We start from the raw sequence: 16,810 nt of genomic DNA on the forward strand, positions 1-16,810 counted from the left end.
TCTCACTTTAATCCATTGCGTACATTGCTGAGCCAAGTATACCTAGTTCATCTCAACATGTCTAACTAGGCTGCACTGTAGCTATGGGATATTAGTCTGATGGCTATTGCTTGGCTTCCTTTCTGCTCCATGGACTCACAGTGACTTGAACTGAGCTCACCTCCAAGAGCTCTTTATCACCTTCCACTGCTAATTGCATAACAGAAGCTCAGGGCATGTGTGCGGTGTGACACCATCCACCAAAACAGGGCTTCAGAAAAAGAAAAAAGGCCATAAAAATCCTCTACGAAGTGACATAACCTCAGTAAGAATAGCTGCTGAATACCATTTTATTTTTCATAAAGATAATTCTACCAATTCTCAACAGGTTGTATAGGTTTATTTTTTTCTTTTGAATGGTGAGAATACCTTCAAAGACCCAGACTCATTAAACTGCTTATCCCTATGTGATGCACAGATCTTATGCAGCATGATGGGTATTTGATTGAACCTCTGAAAAGGAGGGGGGGAAAGGGAATGTAAAGTGTGACCCTAATTTATTTATCCAAATAAACTGAAATTGCATTTTCTATATATTAATCTAAATTTAAATATGGGCATTACTGTTCTATATTCCCTGACACATATATGCTCCCAAATTCTAAATTATAATAGAAATCATTGTTTTGTTTTCTGTTGTTGTTGGTAGTGGTAGTGGGATGTGTATGTTTTTGTGTGTACATGTATATATAATAAGAAAGGAGGTTTATAGCAAAATCTTTAAATTTTAAAAATAATAAACTATTTTCATTAGTTTACTAAATTACCATCTGAGTCTAGTCACTATAGAGGGAAATTTCTTCCAATAGTGCAATAAATATATAATATTCTAGATTTGGAGATTTGATTTTTCGATATTTTTTCTATATTTTGAAGATCAAAGAAGACAAAAGAAAGGAAGTATGTTTTTATTGTCTTTAATCCTTTAAAAATATATAACTCACCTACATCAGAATTTTTGAACTATTCACCACTTATGCAATATAGCAAGAGATGTATGTTCCACCTGCCTCAGGGAATAAGTTTATTGTTTCTTGTTTCACACCAACATTTTGTTCCCTTTTGTCTGTATGTTTTATGTTACTCGCAATAGTAAAAAAAAAGAAAAAAGTTCCTGTTATGGTTTAAATATGGGCTGTCTCCCAAAAGCTCATGTGTGAGACAATGCAAGAAAGCTCAGAGGTGAAATGACTGGGTTATGAGAGCCTTAACCTCATCAGTGCATTAATCTCCTGATAGGATTTAACTGGATGGTAACTGTAGGCAGGTAGGGTGTGGCTGGAGGGAAGGGTCATGCCTTTGGGGTATATATTTTGTCCCTGGTAAGCAGAGCTCTCGGGTTCCCAATTGCCAAGTCTTGAGCTGCTTTTCTCCTCCATGCCCTTCTACCATGATGTTCTGCCTCATCTTGGGCCCAGCGCAACAGAGTCTGCTGGCTATGAACTGAGACCTCCGAGACCTCTGAAACCATGAGTGCTAAATAAATGTTTCAACATTCTAAGTTGTTCTTGTCTTGTGTTTTGGTCACAGCAGCAAAAAAAGCTGACTACAACAGGTCTCTTTGTTTTCCAAAGATCAAGCCCACCAACTACAACTAAATCATGGCAAAAGCAAAAATTCCATTTCCTTTCCCAGACAAGCTGAAGGAACCTGGACCTTGGCTAGGGTGCGCTTTCCTCCTGGGTTGATGAGGACCTGTGTTTTGCGGAGGGCGAGGTCTCCCACTGCTGCAGACTAGTTACCTCACTTCTATATAACAACGTGTCAAAGTTTCATCTCGCAGGATGCATTTTCAGAGAGAAGGACTTATTTCAGCAATTTATCAGGCGCTGCGCGTGACTTGGAAATGGGTCCAACAGGAAGTAAATCAACACCACCACCTCATTTCATTTAGACCATTAAGCACATTAGGTGATGAGGATTCTGTCAGTCCCCCTCGAGCCAGATTAAATCAACAAATTAGAATGAAGGATGTCCTCGATGGCTGTGGACTTCCTGTGCTGCTTCATCAAGGCTGACTCTGGGTCCTGCTTTGCCCCGTCCCTTAAACAAACACAGAAGCCTCAGAAGCAGAACAGGGTCCACTAATGACAACTGCCCTGGAGAGCTATGATTTATCGTCCTATAATTGTCCCCAGTTAGAAGTCACTAGCGGCACATCATGTAGCCCTGATAAGTGAAAATAATGTCTCGCTGAATAGAAAACTCAAACAGATGAGCTACGACAATGGGCTTAATCAGGGAGAGGAAAATTAGTTTGCTCAAGTCTATAACAGAAAACAAACTGGAAAACAACACAGATGACCAGAAATATAGTAGTGGAACTTCAAAAGAATAGCTTTTCCCTACATTCGTGAGCACCACCCTCACCAACTCCCCCACCGAGGAATAATTCCACCCAGGATGGCTTTTTGAAAAATGGCATATTCTGCCTTTAAGAAAAAAAAATGGCCACAGTAAACTTAGATGTATTAAAAAAAATAAGGTTTTATTGTTTTCATAACAGGGTTTTCCAGGGCACACTGTTAAATAATAAGTGCCCTTAAAGTACTTATTCTAGAGGTGAATGCTAACGTGGCATGCACCAGGGTTCCACCACGGATTGGTGACTGCCTTTGTTCCTAAGGAGGTGGTACAAATCCAATATTCACTCAGGAGGTTGCTCCATTGTCCTAGTGATGCTCTACGACAACAGTTCAGTAAAATGTAAAAGTCTCCTTTTGTCACAGTGCACTTCTAAAAAAGACAACCTTCAGCGAAAGAAAAGGTACACTTTGAACATGAAGAGGAAGCCCTGCGTCTGCTGAGTCCCACCTGTGAACACATATTTTATGAGCAGCAGTCAGAGAGTTACGTGCTCTGGGTTACCAAGCTGAATGCTGCTTGGTGTCTGTCTTCGAGCAACTCATCATTTGGCAAAGACAAACACTGAAAAACAAATCGTCCCAGCACGTCCCAGTCAGTGATAAGCTGCTGTGGAGTCAGTGGCTGCAGAGCCTCAGGCAGGTGGCTCACAGTGGCTCCTCAGGTAGATCAAGCAGGTCCTCCAAGCCAAGCACACTCTGTGGAAGGCTGGGGTCTGCTCTCCTGCAGCCTAAACCAACGACAGCTTTTAAGCTAGGATTGCTATGATCCGATTTCTGCTGGAGGATATCAATTTCAATGACATCTGAGATCATTGATTAGAGCAGAAAAGACTGCAGGCCTGAGGAGAAAAGGAGGAAGGCAGCTAGGTGAAGTGGAGCCAGAGAGCAGCTGGGGAGGATTTGTTGCTATCCTCCTGTACTAGGGACCTTCTGTGCATTATCTTTTAATTATTTCAGTGGCTATCTGAGATAGGTCATGTTCACATAATTCAAACTGCCCAGTGCGAATACAGGGCCTGTGGTTCAAAACAACAGGAAGAAAGATCCCATGGAAGGTATTAACAGGACTTTTCCCTTTCTTACATCGTCTTTCCCTCTACTTAAAATTTAAAGCAGTCATCAGTAAAAATAAAATTTTAAGTTGTTAGCATGATTCTCTAATTGATCTTTAATTTGTGCTATTACATACTTAATGCAGACATTCCCGCCTTTAACTTGTATGGAGGATTCCTGAAACGATCGAGATCATATTTCACAGCCCATGTATGCATGTGCATTCCCCTTTTGCCAGAAGAGTGGACACATTGCACAAACTGCCTTCACTGTTTTGATTTCACTTCTGGGTGTGCAAGATTCTACTAACATTCTCCACTGATGAGTAAGAAAGGTGTAAAAGCGAATGGGTCTGTGGTTGCCAGATGGTTCCCTTCCCTTCCAGGTCATCTTTTTCAGCTTGAGTGGCTGGCTGCCACGGGGAGGAACAGGAGTCAAAGAGATGATAGAATTCCTTGATCATTCATGTTTTTAGGAGGTTTGCCTTCTTTGCTCAAAGCCAGTGAGGTTGGAAGGGAAAGCGGGGTCTGGGAGCCGCCAGCACTGCCGCGTCCTCCATCATCAAGACAACACGCTAACTCTGGGCACGCTTTCTGTCTTGTTCAATCCCCCAGTTCAGGGTAGCTCCCGCAGGGCATTGCAAATGCAGTATGTGAACAAGGCAGCAGGAAGCCGGGGACATGGTTTTGTGCACAGTTCCTTCACATGGGCATGTGGCCCACGGCTGTGTCAGATTTCACTTACACAACACAAGTTCAAAGATAAAATTTTGCCTTTTCCAAAGGGGAATAGTAGAGTATTAAACCAAATAAGTAGGGCAGGGGACCCTCTGATTACAGGGCCCTGCACCGATCTCAGCCAGGGAGCTGGCCCTGTTAATGTCATCTCAGTACAAACATGGAGACCTACGTTCCAGGAGATGTGACTTCCTCCATATTCCTATCAGACAGTGGAGAACATACGGGGCTATTAAAATAATATTAAATGATGCCTTTTATAGATTGGTAAGACAGATGTAATTCAATTGGTTCTACTATCATGGTGTTTTACACTTGGGGACAGTGGTTGGGCTCAAATTCAAATGAGACAAGGAAAAGTGGGAATTTATAGCCATAGAGCAAGGTCAAGAGAGCAAGTCAATGAATGGAAAGCTACTGAGACACAATAATATGAATAAAAGGAGTATTCTAAACTCAACTGTCCTGATAAGATTCTTTCTGTAGGCAGGTTAGGGGGATAAGATGTCACTTGGGGGTGGGGGGAAGAAGATGAGGAAGCTGTTCAGATATCAATGATGGGAGTTGCTGGTCAAACTGAAATAGCAAGATTCTTACTAGAACTGCACACCACAAGGAAGGACATGGGAGTACATAAAAGACCTCAGAAGACCCTAACCAAAGTTTGGTTAAGGAGAGATTGTCAATGGGAAGAGTTTTCAGGTAGAGAAGTCTGCATGCCACCAGGGAGAGCTAACCAGAACCTCCAAATAAGAAATGGAGGGAGTAGAGTTTCAAGGGTATTTGCAGTGGATAAAGGATAAAAAGGTCTCAACAATGATTTCTGGAAAGGTCTGCTCTAAATATCTTAAGAACATGACTTTTTAAGTGATCTTCTCTATTTGACGGACAGTGCTGTTGTTCAGTGAGATTGCACATTTCAAATCCTCATTCTTTCCAGAAAGGAGAACTTCAACATACATACACAGCTGCTTGGATCTGCAGAAGGTGGGGAGGCTGGTCCCCTCTTTCAGTCTCAAGTATTGGGGCTAAATGTTGGAAAGAAAGTAATTTTATATTTATTTTTTATTGATTTTATTTTTTTAAGTACATGACAGCGGAATGTATCACAATTCTTATTACACATATATACCACAATTTTTCATATCTCTATATAAAGTATGTTGACACCCAATTCGTATCTTAATACATGTACTTTGGATAATGATGTCCATCACATTCCACCATCCTTGGTAATCACCTGCCCCCTCCCAATCCCTCCCACCCCTCTTCCCTATCTAGAATTCATCTATTCCTCCCATGCTCCCTCTCCCTATCCCACTATGAGTCAGCCTCCTTATATCAGAGAAAGTAATTTTTAAATGTGTGGTTTTGTTTTTTACCATAATTAATATAGCAAGCAATAGACAAAGTAATCAGACAGGGAGACCTTATCCCAGGAGGTAGGACAGACAGGCTCTGCAATTGGTCCTCTGCAAATTAGCAGCAAGAGCAGCAGCTAATGCATCAGGCAAAAGCCTAACTTCAATGAATATGCTTGCAGGGAGCCAGTGAATTATATTGTGTGAGGTCTCCAGAACTTCAGTAGCATGCACTAAAAGACTTACACTTTGCTCAAGTACTATAAGCCAAAATATCATTTTAAATTTTCCCTGAAAATGTGGAAATGAACACTGGATCCTGATGAGCAGGGTAGCTGGGAAGTAATGTGTGAGTTTTCCTTTAGTGGCAGCACAATTCCTTGCATCAGATTGGCAATGGATAGTATGATTGGTCTATTATATTGCAGAGATAACTCCATCATTCACAGAACAAAGCAGAAGTGAGCTGGGCAGGGTCCTCTGAGCTCTCACTGATAAGAATGAAGAACAAAAGGATAATCAGAATGAGCAATCCCTTTCTTTGTTCCCCGTACCTCTGTATACCTCTCCTTCCTTCCATCTCTGTTCCTTCTTTGACTCTCTTTACCACTTGCAATCTTCATTTCATTCTAGATTAATTATTACCTGAGAAAAATTGAGTAGCATCTTGTATACAGAGAAAAAAAAATTCAGGGAAGAGAAAATGAAGCATGGTCAAACCATAGTCCACTCATTTTGTTTTGCTTTTTACTTGGAAATTAACAGATGAATATGAAGATCCATAATGAACTAGGCAGAGGTATCTTCTGCAAGTTCACCAGGTAGCTTTCCTATAGCAAACATTCATGCCACCAGAGTCATATCAAACTGGCAAGTTTACATTTGTATGATACAGATTTCTCCAATTTTACATGCATTCCTGTGTGTGTGCGTGTTTCTTTTCACATTTATCACATAAGCAGCTTTCTTTCACCACCAGCACAATGAAGATCATTCCATCAGTGCAAGCCCCCTCCCTTCACCCTTTCTCGCCATGCACCCTCCCTTCTCTCTAAGTTCTGGCTACCACTAATCTGCTCTCCAGTTCTGTGATGTGATATTTCAAGGGTATTATTTTTCTTCGTTACTCAGCAAGATTCCTTTTCCTTTGAGAGCTGTTGCTTATTGTATGTGTCATAGCTGTTCCTTTTCCCTGCTAAGTAGGTCTCCTCCTGTGGATGTATCGATTTGCTGAACCAGTCACTGGTTGAGGACATTGGGCTATTTCTAGCCTTTGGTGATTATGAATAGACCTGCTATGAATATTTGTTCATTCATTCAACTTTCTAAGGAAAGCTTCTGGTGGTTTCAGATGGCTTGAGCACTCTGAAGGCCACTCTATTGCTCTTTAGGAAATAAAGATCTATAACACCACAAGAGCTTTTGTACATGAATATTACATGATTTATGGGACATAAATGCAGTAGAGTTGAGATTTGTTTTCATAAGTCATTTATTGGTACTCAAAAAAACAAAACAAAAAGTATTTTTTTCTCTTTCCCATGAAATTGTCCATGGTCATTTGCATATATTTCCATTAAGTATCTAAGAGGGGTTACCTTTTTTATGAATGAAATCATATTTATTCCAGTCAATCCAATACCCAGAGTTTGACATGTCTGTAATAGACACCACATGTAGGAAGTGAGAAGGGGTAAAAGAAGAATTGTGAGCAGATCAGAGTGAGGTAGAAGAGCAGAAGAGAGAGCAAGTGGGTGTGCACACATACACTCACTCACACACACACACCATCACAAGAAGCCGGGACAACATAAATTTGACCCTTCTTTTGCCCACGGATGTCCATAAAGCTAACAAGCTACCTTAACTAAGATGATCTAACTCAATAACTTGAAACAAAAATATTTTGTGCAAAAGATGCAAAGAAATTAAACTGGACATCTGAGAACTTTGCTTTAGGTGCCACCTCTATCAGCAAAACGCCCTCTACTCTTCTCCATCCAAAAATTCAAGTAGGAATGTTTCAACAGTAAAATGCAGCGAACCCTCTGTTCACTCTCAGAATCAGGGAAGGAAGTGTTTAAGTTAATCAACATCTTACTGTGAACTCTAGTGAACACCAAAATAGAATTATCAATTTAACAATGTATAATGCAGTAGTATTAGCACATAAACTACACAGACTCTTCAATTTAATGGTTTAGAAAGCACTTCAGAATATTGTAAAATCTACCAGCCAATTGATGAACAATCTCCCTTATCATCTAGAATTGCAAGTTACAATATTCCAATTTATGGAATGCCCACCAGCAAAGATATTATGATACTCGGCTTTCTAATATGGTTGAAAATGTATTTTCAACTACAGTAAATTTCTTTTGTATGAGTATAGTCATTTAAAAAATAATTCCTTACTCATGCATGAGAAGTTTCCCAGGAAACTATGGAAGTAGACATAACATGAGAAATTTCTACTATACAGTACATATTTGTTTCTGCTTCTAATAATGATTTTTTTACATAAAGCATCTTTTGTAATATAAGCATAATCAACACCAAAACTGTAAAACAAATTTGAAAAAGAGAAACTTGAATGCATATCTTTCCCAGGCCAAGAGCTTGACTTTCATGCAATAGCGCATTTAGAATGATTGAGCTTCAGGCTAATTCTTTGTGGTTGTTCCAAACTGGAATACTTATTTTGAAGGAATTTAAAACGATCAAAATGTGTGTTCTTTCTCTCTTGTTTAGCCCTAGCTGGCTAGCTCCTGAACATGACAGTGTTATTGTGTTTTGTGATAAACCTAAGAGCCATGTGAGTCCAGGCTGTAGCGTGGGAGCCACTGTTCTGCTGTGTCAGTTGCTTGGATAATTTGTCAGTCACCAGCACCAACAAAATTAGCTTAGGGATATGGATTTCCTCTGCTTCCAACTAAAAAGAAATTAATAATAGCAATTTGAGTCTGATTTATTTTCTCCCATGGTTTTGAAAATAGCAACTCGTCTTTATGATTTTTCACTACTGCAAGAGGGATGGCAATTGCCCGAACAGGCATTTGGTGCAGCACTGATTGGAAAACTTAGGGTTTAAATGCAAATCATCTTTCTTTGTAAATCACAAACTGCCATTTCTCTTCCCCATCTTAGTGTGGGAAAAAATATAGACAATATAAATTATGCAGCATGTGTGACACATTTGTGTGATAATATTTATTGGTCCCCTGACACAGACAAGCTGAATTTTCTCATTGACTTGCTGAACTTCTTTTGGTTCTATGAATTGTCCATTCTTTCTCAGGTCTCTTTTCAAAGAGACCTGTGTTTTGGGGAGGCTGGGGGGGTGGGAGTGTACCAGGGATTGAACTCAGGGGCACTTGACCACTGAGCCACATCCCCAGCCCTATTTTGTATTTTATTTAGAGACCGGGTCTCACTGAGTTGCTTTGCGCCTTGCTTTTGCTGAGGCTGGCTTTGAATTTAAAATCCTCCTGTCTCAGCTTCCTGAGCAGCAAGGATTACAGATTGTACGCATGTGCCACCACACCCATCTTATGGTATTTTAATAGTTACTATGTTCCTGGCAAAGTTCTTTGGGTTTCATATACTTTATATACTCAAATATTGATTTTTTGAGATACTTAAAATACTAGGAAAATCTTTTTTAAAAATGAAGGAAACTGAGACTTCATCACATTAAGTGAATTAGGGAAGTTCTCCTGCTTCTGGGTGTAGGAGTGCTTAGAACTCCTCTCATCATGCAGTAAATCCCCCTACTTCAATGCACTGTGCATCTATCTACTGATGTCCCCTTCTAGCTACAAAGCTCTGTTAGCTTCCCATCAGTATAATTAAACACCTGCGATAATTAACCTATAAAGAGGAAAAGCCCTATTTGGGCTCACAGTTTTGCAGAATCCAGTCTATGATCTGGAGAACTTGTTGCTTTGGGAGAAGCATCACTTCCTGGCAGGAGCATATGGTGGAGCAAAATGGCTCACTCACGAGCCAGGAAACGAAAGAGGTAGGAAAGGGGTTAGAGTCCCGTAGTCCTTGATGGGGTCCACTCCCAATGGTCCCAACTCTCAAGGGTTCCACAATCTTCCCATAGTATTATCCTGGGCACCAAGTCCTTAACATGTCTTTGGAGGACACTTAACATCCTAATAATAGCATAAGTCAAGGAGAGCTGGTGACATCTCTCTTCTGTATCCCCGAAGCCAGTGAGTGTCCTGAAGAGTCCCTGGGAGCTCATCCCATTTTCCCCAAGACTAGTTGTGACTGACAGCTCAGTGCAGAAACCACCATGTCTGAGTGTTTTCTAATTCCTGCTGTCCTCATTGTCTGTGCTGCCCCATTCTGACTTTCCTAGAGTGGACTGCAGTGTAATACAAAGTTTGCAGGAGAGCAAGGCATAACCAATCAATTCATAATTATTCATATTGATATTGATAACATATAATAATTGATTAATTATAATCATGATCAGTCATCATTTGTTGACCATTTTAAGCACTTCTTTGTTTCTCCAATGTGTAGCAGGCTTACGATCCCTTGATGTATAATCACCTGAACTAAAGGAATTTCCTTAATATTCATGATATCTGAATTAGAGAGTTCAAGAAGCCTGTCCAGAATTTTCTAGATTGAAAGTAATGGATCTGGACCCCAATCCCAGACAGTCTGACTTTAGAGCTTGCACTCTGGTCCACTCCACACGTGGTCTCCTAAATTAGGAGTTCATTGTCCACCATAGCCCAGTAAAAATGTCTGCATGGGGATCCAGTCCCTTGTGAAAGGTCAAGGATAGCCTGAGGCAAAGCTCGCTTGAGGGACTGCCCCTCACCGTGTTTACTTCACAGGTCACATTTCCACAGTGACTTTTCACTGAAGTCATTTTATTTTGTCACCATTGCCCACTCATGTGAGATGCTGCATGCAGAACTAAAAATTGTTTTCTTAGAGTACAAGGTCAATTCACGTGAACATCATCAATATGAGGATCTTTTCTCCTGTAGGCTAGAATGGAGCCATCATTTGGAAGCAATTTATTTTACAATAGTTTCACTGGCTTACGTTTTAGGTACATTGCTTAACTTGAAAGCAAACTAACAAAAACTCATAGTTCTATAGCTTTATTTCATTTTGAAAAAGTTTGGGAGCAATAATGCTCCCCATGAAACAGTGAAGAGATTGATGCTTTGGGCATCCCAAAGTGGAAAAAGAAAATAAGAAAATGTATTTGAGCAGGTACATAAGAGAGAGGGCATCAGTAGTAATGGTTTGCTTTGTGTCTTTTCCTGACATTAAGGAAACCCACTGAACTTTCATATATATATATATATATTTCTTTTTATTAGAAATGGCCTGGAGGTGGGTAAGGAGACTATCATACTGGAAATGGCCAGGGTGAAAATCACTTCTCTAGGAAATCAAAGGCTATTCTTTGGTCTAAACAAATTCCCCCACCCCACTGCATGCCCTCAGAACCTGGAAGTTATTGGTTGCTTACCAGAAGTTTTCAAACTACCTCAAACTTAAAACACTATAAAAGTGACTGAATTTTTCTCACATATGATGGAGAAAAAAGAGAATTATATATTTTGTCATTATTTTTCTCTCTTATTTGTACTTACATATTTCAGAAATTTTGATATCAATTAGTTGCCAACTGTCAGTGATTCTAATAATTGTGACAACTTTATGTGCAATGGAATTACAAGGAGTTATAAGAGCGTTTAACTAAACTTGTTTCTAAATGCAAGAGCCATGGATATTTTTATTCTAAATGTAAAAGACATTTTAAAATTAATGCTAACATTTTATCCTAATAATGTCAGAATATTTGATCAGTTTTCATGAAATAAAACATTAAGCTCAAAGTGAAATTCCCCTTTTACCATTCTTTGGACTTATTTCTCCCCCACCACAAGCCACTACCATAATAAAAGTTCTATCTTTCCAAATCACATGTTTATTCTTTCTTTCTCCTTATGTGTGTATGTTTATATATTATATTGTCAATGGTTTCAAAAAAAACCTTTCACATAATTGGGATTTTGCAGTATAAATCTCTTGTGCCACTTGAATTAATTTACTCTATATTTTTTTGAGAACACTGTATGGGTCTATCTAATTTCTTTTAATTGCCAAATTGTATTTACATTTCCAGGTATTGACTATGGTTTGCCCAAGTGTTTCTCTAATTTATTTTCCTACCTACAATATCTGAGAGGAATTTTTCTGTCTCTTCCCTAACACTTAGTGCTATCAGACTTTCGAACTGTTTGACAGAGGAGTGGAGAGAAGGTTTGTGTTTCATTTTTATTACTCCAATTCTCTTAGTGTATTCGGTGGCCACACATGCATACATTGCAAGACGCCTGGGTTCAATCCCTAATACTAGAGGGAAAAAAAAAAGTTTTTTCACAAAAATTAACTACAAATCAGTTAGAATATTGCCTGGTATAAACAGAGAACTTTACAAGTGTTGGCTCTTAGGGTTTTGCTTGTAATGTGATTTTGCTTATATTGTCTATAAAGCCCTTCCTAGCATCTCTGATGTCTCTGTGTGGTTAAGGGTTACATGCTATTGTATGGTACTCACTAGAAATCTGTTTTGTCCTCACAGTCATTGGGTACTAAAGCTCATAAGTAGATAGGTTTGTTTAAGTGCCTATGGACTGATCTAAACCACATCTATATTTTTCTTAGATTTTATTTTTTCTAGACAATTTTTGTTTCAAGTAATAGCATTTTAGCAATAAAAGCAAACGTTATTCCCTGAAGGGAAACATGCATGTAAGCTACAAACAGTTTCAAAACTGTGTCTTCTATTGAACTGAACTGTTTAACTGAAAGAAGTCTATCACAAGCAATTCCTAACTCGTGATGTGAGAGTGTCTGAGACACAGTCATGATGCAAGTTTATTAAATGAATAAATAGTTTGTTTGCTTTTTAAAAGACATCCACCTTAGAACCATTTTTAAGAGAAGGAATCAAGGGAGTAAAATATGCAATTGCATTGAATCCCCTAGCACAGAGAATAAAGTGTGCAGTTAAAGGAAATAAAATCCAAACCAGCTTTCTCTCGGGATTTCTATTCTCTGTGATCAGTCATACTTTTAATGCATGTTAACTGTGAGAAAGGAATCAGGGAAACCATTGAAGTGATTAATGCCTTTGTCTGCCCAAAAGGAAGGTGCCTCTGCTTTAAGAGCCTCGTTTTATATTCACTGTGGATGGTACTTTTTCAATTGCAGTAAGGAAAATGTTTTTTCTTCTTTCTGTTGCATCATAAAATTGAAACACTTTTGAAGGAGATGGACAGAAAAATAAATGTTATGTAGTAGCATGATGTGGAGCCCTGCACATAAAATCACCATGAGGATGGACGAAAAATCCCAAAGGATGACTAAGAGCTGTGGCAGCACCTTGTCTGTGCTGGGGTTGCCCAGACACTTTATCCTGCTTTCTACTGTGGAAACAGAAGTTTCAAAAAAAAAAAAAGAAAGAAAGAAAAAAAGAAGGAAGGAAGGAAGGAAGGAAGGAAGGAAGGAAGGAAGGAAGGGAGGAGGGAAGGAAGGAGGAAAAAGAAAAGACTTAAGAATGCAAATCATGGCACAGAAAATTTCTGTTTTGGTCAGTGTGAAATCTCTTCTATAAAATCAAACGATCCTGCAGCTTTTAACTTTTAACACATCAATGGTCTATTTATTGCTCATGCTCTGTGTTCTCTGTGGGTTGGAGGAAGTCTCTGTGCCACATGCTGACTCGGGGACCCATCCTGGGCCTCAAAGGACAGAAGCTGGAAGACCTCATGCCTTCCCTCTGTGCTTGGGCAGGAAGTGAGCCCTGTCACTTCCTGCCACAGGCTCTCACATGACCCCATCTTCATGCAAGGGGAGGGCAGTGTGGCCCCCAGTGTGGCTGGAAGGAAAGGACAACTGGACTTTGCTGAGCCCCGAAGCAGCATCTGTTGAATCACTCATGGGGGCTGCTCTAAGTAGCTGGGTGCTTCAGTGTTTCCCTCCATGATTTTGGACCATGAATGAGGAGTTAGTTTTGGAGTTAGTTGGACAGGTTCATTCAAATCCCTGCTGAATTCTTCATGAGCTGTGCAGTCAAGTTACTTAACATCACCGAGCCTTATCTCTAAGGAGGGTTACGGTGATGCAAAATGTCAGGGCTCTGGTATACAGTAAGCACTTAGCATAAATAGCTGTGGTGATAAAGGCATGTACTAGTATAGAGAGGATAGTAAATCCTGGAGGATATGAGAACATTTTTTATTGTATCAGAAAAATATTTTATCAGTTTCCAGGGGCTGCCTTAACAAATTACCATAATTGGGTGCTTAAAATTTTATTTTCTCACAATTTGAGAGTTCAAACTTAGGTCATCAGCAGGGCCCTGTTCCTACAAATGCACTAGGGAAGGTGCCGTGGGTACCCTTCCAGGTTCTGAATTCTTCAACCAATCCTCAGCTTGAGGCTGGATGGCTGCACTCTCTGTCACCCTTTTTACTTGGCCTTCTCCCCTGGTCTTCTCTCTGAGTGAGAACATTTGTTAATAGATTCAGAGTCCTCCTAGGTAAACCAGAATGACCTCATCTGAAGATCATTAACTTATTGCATTTCAAAATCTCTTTTTCCAAGTAAGTTACCATCAATTAGTTGCAAGGTTTCTGTGTACACTTTTGTTTAGAAGAGAGAAGAACAACAGACATCCCACTACAAAATGAAGGAAAATTCCAACCCCATGTAAACACATAGCATATACATGCTTGTAATTGGATCAGCCTTAAAGTATGGAATAAAGTAGTGGAACAGCTTTAAATTCATAGTGCATCCTTAATAGAAACAGTACCTACAGGTTTTCAAAGATAATAGAGCATGAGGGTCATCACAGTGCAGATTCTCAGCCCCACCTGAAGATTTTCTGATTCTGTGGGTTTCTAGTGAGGCCTAAAATACATGTATTTAAGAAGAGCCACAAATGATTCTGACACAAGTAAGCATTTGGATATACTCAGAATTAATATGCCTCCTGCAAATGACCATTAAGATTGATATTGACATTTATATCATTTAAAAATCATGGTTAATCAGCTTCTTACAGTATTAAAAAAGCCAGGATGACTATGATTTAGATTTATTGTGGTGATTCTTGGTTTTTGAGATGAGATTGCTTAATGTTAAATGCCACTTACTAAGAGAACCTGCTTTAAAATTTTTTTAATATTGATTTTAGGATTTTATTTCTATTTTAAGGGTTTGACTGTAGTTTGATGTTGCTTTTATATAATATTTTATCTTTTCAGTGCAAGAAAGAGTTTCATGGGACTGAATTTACCAATTTATCATTTCATATAGCAATTCTGTGGATAGCTCTTATTGTAAAACCATTTTTTTAGTTTGCTAATGCGGGTTGATGCAGGAGCAAGACACACTATAAAAGTCATGTTTCTTAAGGGACTATTCTTGTATTCATTTGCATCAATCATGGCTTTTCTGAACATTGATTTATACCAGAAATCTCTTTTTCTCCTGTCAATGTATTCAGAAGCCACCTCTAAGGTACAGATTAAAGACCTAAACTCCACTTGCTGTTAAGGAACTGATGAGCTATTCACAGAAGCTGCCAAATCAGAGGCAAAAAAATCTAGTGAAATGAGGGTAGAAAAATCATTCTCCAAATGATATCTGTCAGTAATTGACATTAACTTTCTTTCCAATTATTTACATAAAAAGTGGGCAGGTAGGAAAAGTCCACACATACGATGAAAGTTGTTCACATTTAGAAGCTTTAAATTTATCCATCTATTTTGTATTTAATAAATTATTCAAAATAAATCTGTTGCCACTGTGTACAATATGATTGGCATAGCATATATACGAACAACATTTTATGCTGGATTATTTTATAGATATATCATCAAGTGAGAAAGCCAGAAACGTATATTCAATTGGTGGAAAAGTGTTATTAATTTTAAATGACAAACTATAGTAATCAACTGAAAGGAAGTGTTCATAGGGAATGTCGAAGTAAAGGAAAATAATTATTTTATCTTCTTTGTAATAAAAAGAGAGATAGTTATTTCTTCAATGGGCTACTTTACAAAGTCTATATATAACCTTATTCAGATTTGTAGTTTAAAATAACTAAAATTATGTGAGACTGCATGTATACAGAAGGTGTATTGTAAGGGACAAGTTTAATGGATTGAGATTTGTTTAAAAAAAAAATTAAAATGAGCTGTGCTTGTGGAAATTTCTGAACAATGTCCGTTTACAACATGGTAGTACCTGTGAATCAAAAGCAATACATGGCAAATGGACCAATTATGCCACTTTTCTCAGCAAGGAATTAAAGGCAGTGTCATGGAGCCAGTGTATTGCTCTGTTGAGCCTTTGTGACTTGCAGTTTGGGACATTTCTTTTCTAATCAGCGCATTATACCTGTGTGTTCTCTCTTTTGCAGTTCAGCAGAAGAGCAGTTTCATTGGCAGCCACAAGGTAAAGTATGGGCTCCTGGTGGGTCCTTATGCTTACTTCCACATACAGTAAATGAGAAAACGTGACCGTGACAGTTACAGTGGCACTGTTGTGATAAACAAGTGGGGAGCATCGAAGTTCTCATTCTCTGATCCCTTCGTGTTCTCCAGGGATAGGTGGAATTGGCTGGCCTTGGCATTAGCCCTGGCTGTCAATTACAAGTTTATCCAATGGGAACTTCATGGAGATGATGGATTTCTCGGGAAATGTTTTGATTATTTAGTTGTAATCTCAAGCTTTTAGTGTTACTATATCACTGATTCATCCTCTTCAAATATCTTATTTCAGATGGTCAGAAAGATATCGAAGATGAACTCACAACAGGTCTTGAGCTGGTGGACTCCTGCATCCGATCACTGCAGGAGTCAGGAATCCTTGACCCGCAGGACTATTCCACCAGCGAAAGTAAGTCAGATGGCAGTTACAGTGGAGGACCTTCAGGACACAGCATATTGTGCCGTAGTTTTTTCTGATATAATTACTATTATGCACCATATACGATAGGGCTTCTAGATATTTCTATACTTGTGTTACCCATTTCCTTCCACTCTCAACTACCTGCCCACATTACCCTATCCTGACTCCCATTAAATTAAAAAGCACTCTTAACTCAGTCATTGACATCTAGATTTTTTCACCAGATTTTCAACATCAAGACTAGCATATTTAATGAACTCACATGCTTGTTTAACCAACACAA

At 39.0% G+C, this 16,810-nt stretch overlaps 1 protein-coding gene across 12 annotated transcripts in view; it reads left to right on the forward strand.

The window, feature by feature from the left end:
- The window catches only part of Ctnnd2 (catenin delta 2), an 849,641-nt gene that overhangs the window by 426,089 nt on the left and 406,742 nt on the right, over window positions 1-16,810 (forward strand). For all 12 annotated transcript variants that reach the window (XM_078018082.1, XM_078018095.1, XM_078018091.1 and 9 more), the window contains 2 exons: window positions 16,037-16,071; window positions 16,399-16,515. In XM_078018082.1, the coding sequence (XP_077874208.1) occupies window positions 16,037-16,071; window positions 16,399-16,515 (152 nt within the window). The remainder of the gene's footprint in view (window positions 1-16,036; window positions 16,072-16,398; window positions 16,516-16,810) is intronic.

Source organism: Ictidomys tridecemlineatus, chromosome 1, assembly GCF_052094955.1.
Source record: "Ictidomys tridecemlineatus isolate mIctTri1 chromosome 1, mIctTri1.hap1, whole genome shotgun sequence".
Classification (NCBI taxonomy): Eukaryota; Metazoa; Chordata; class Mammalia; order Rodentia; family Sciuridae; genus Ictidomys; species Ictidomys tridecemlineatus.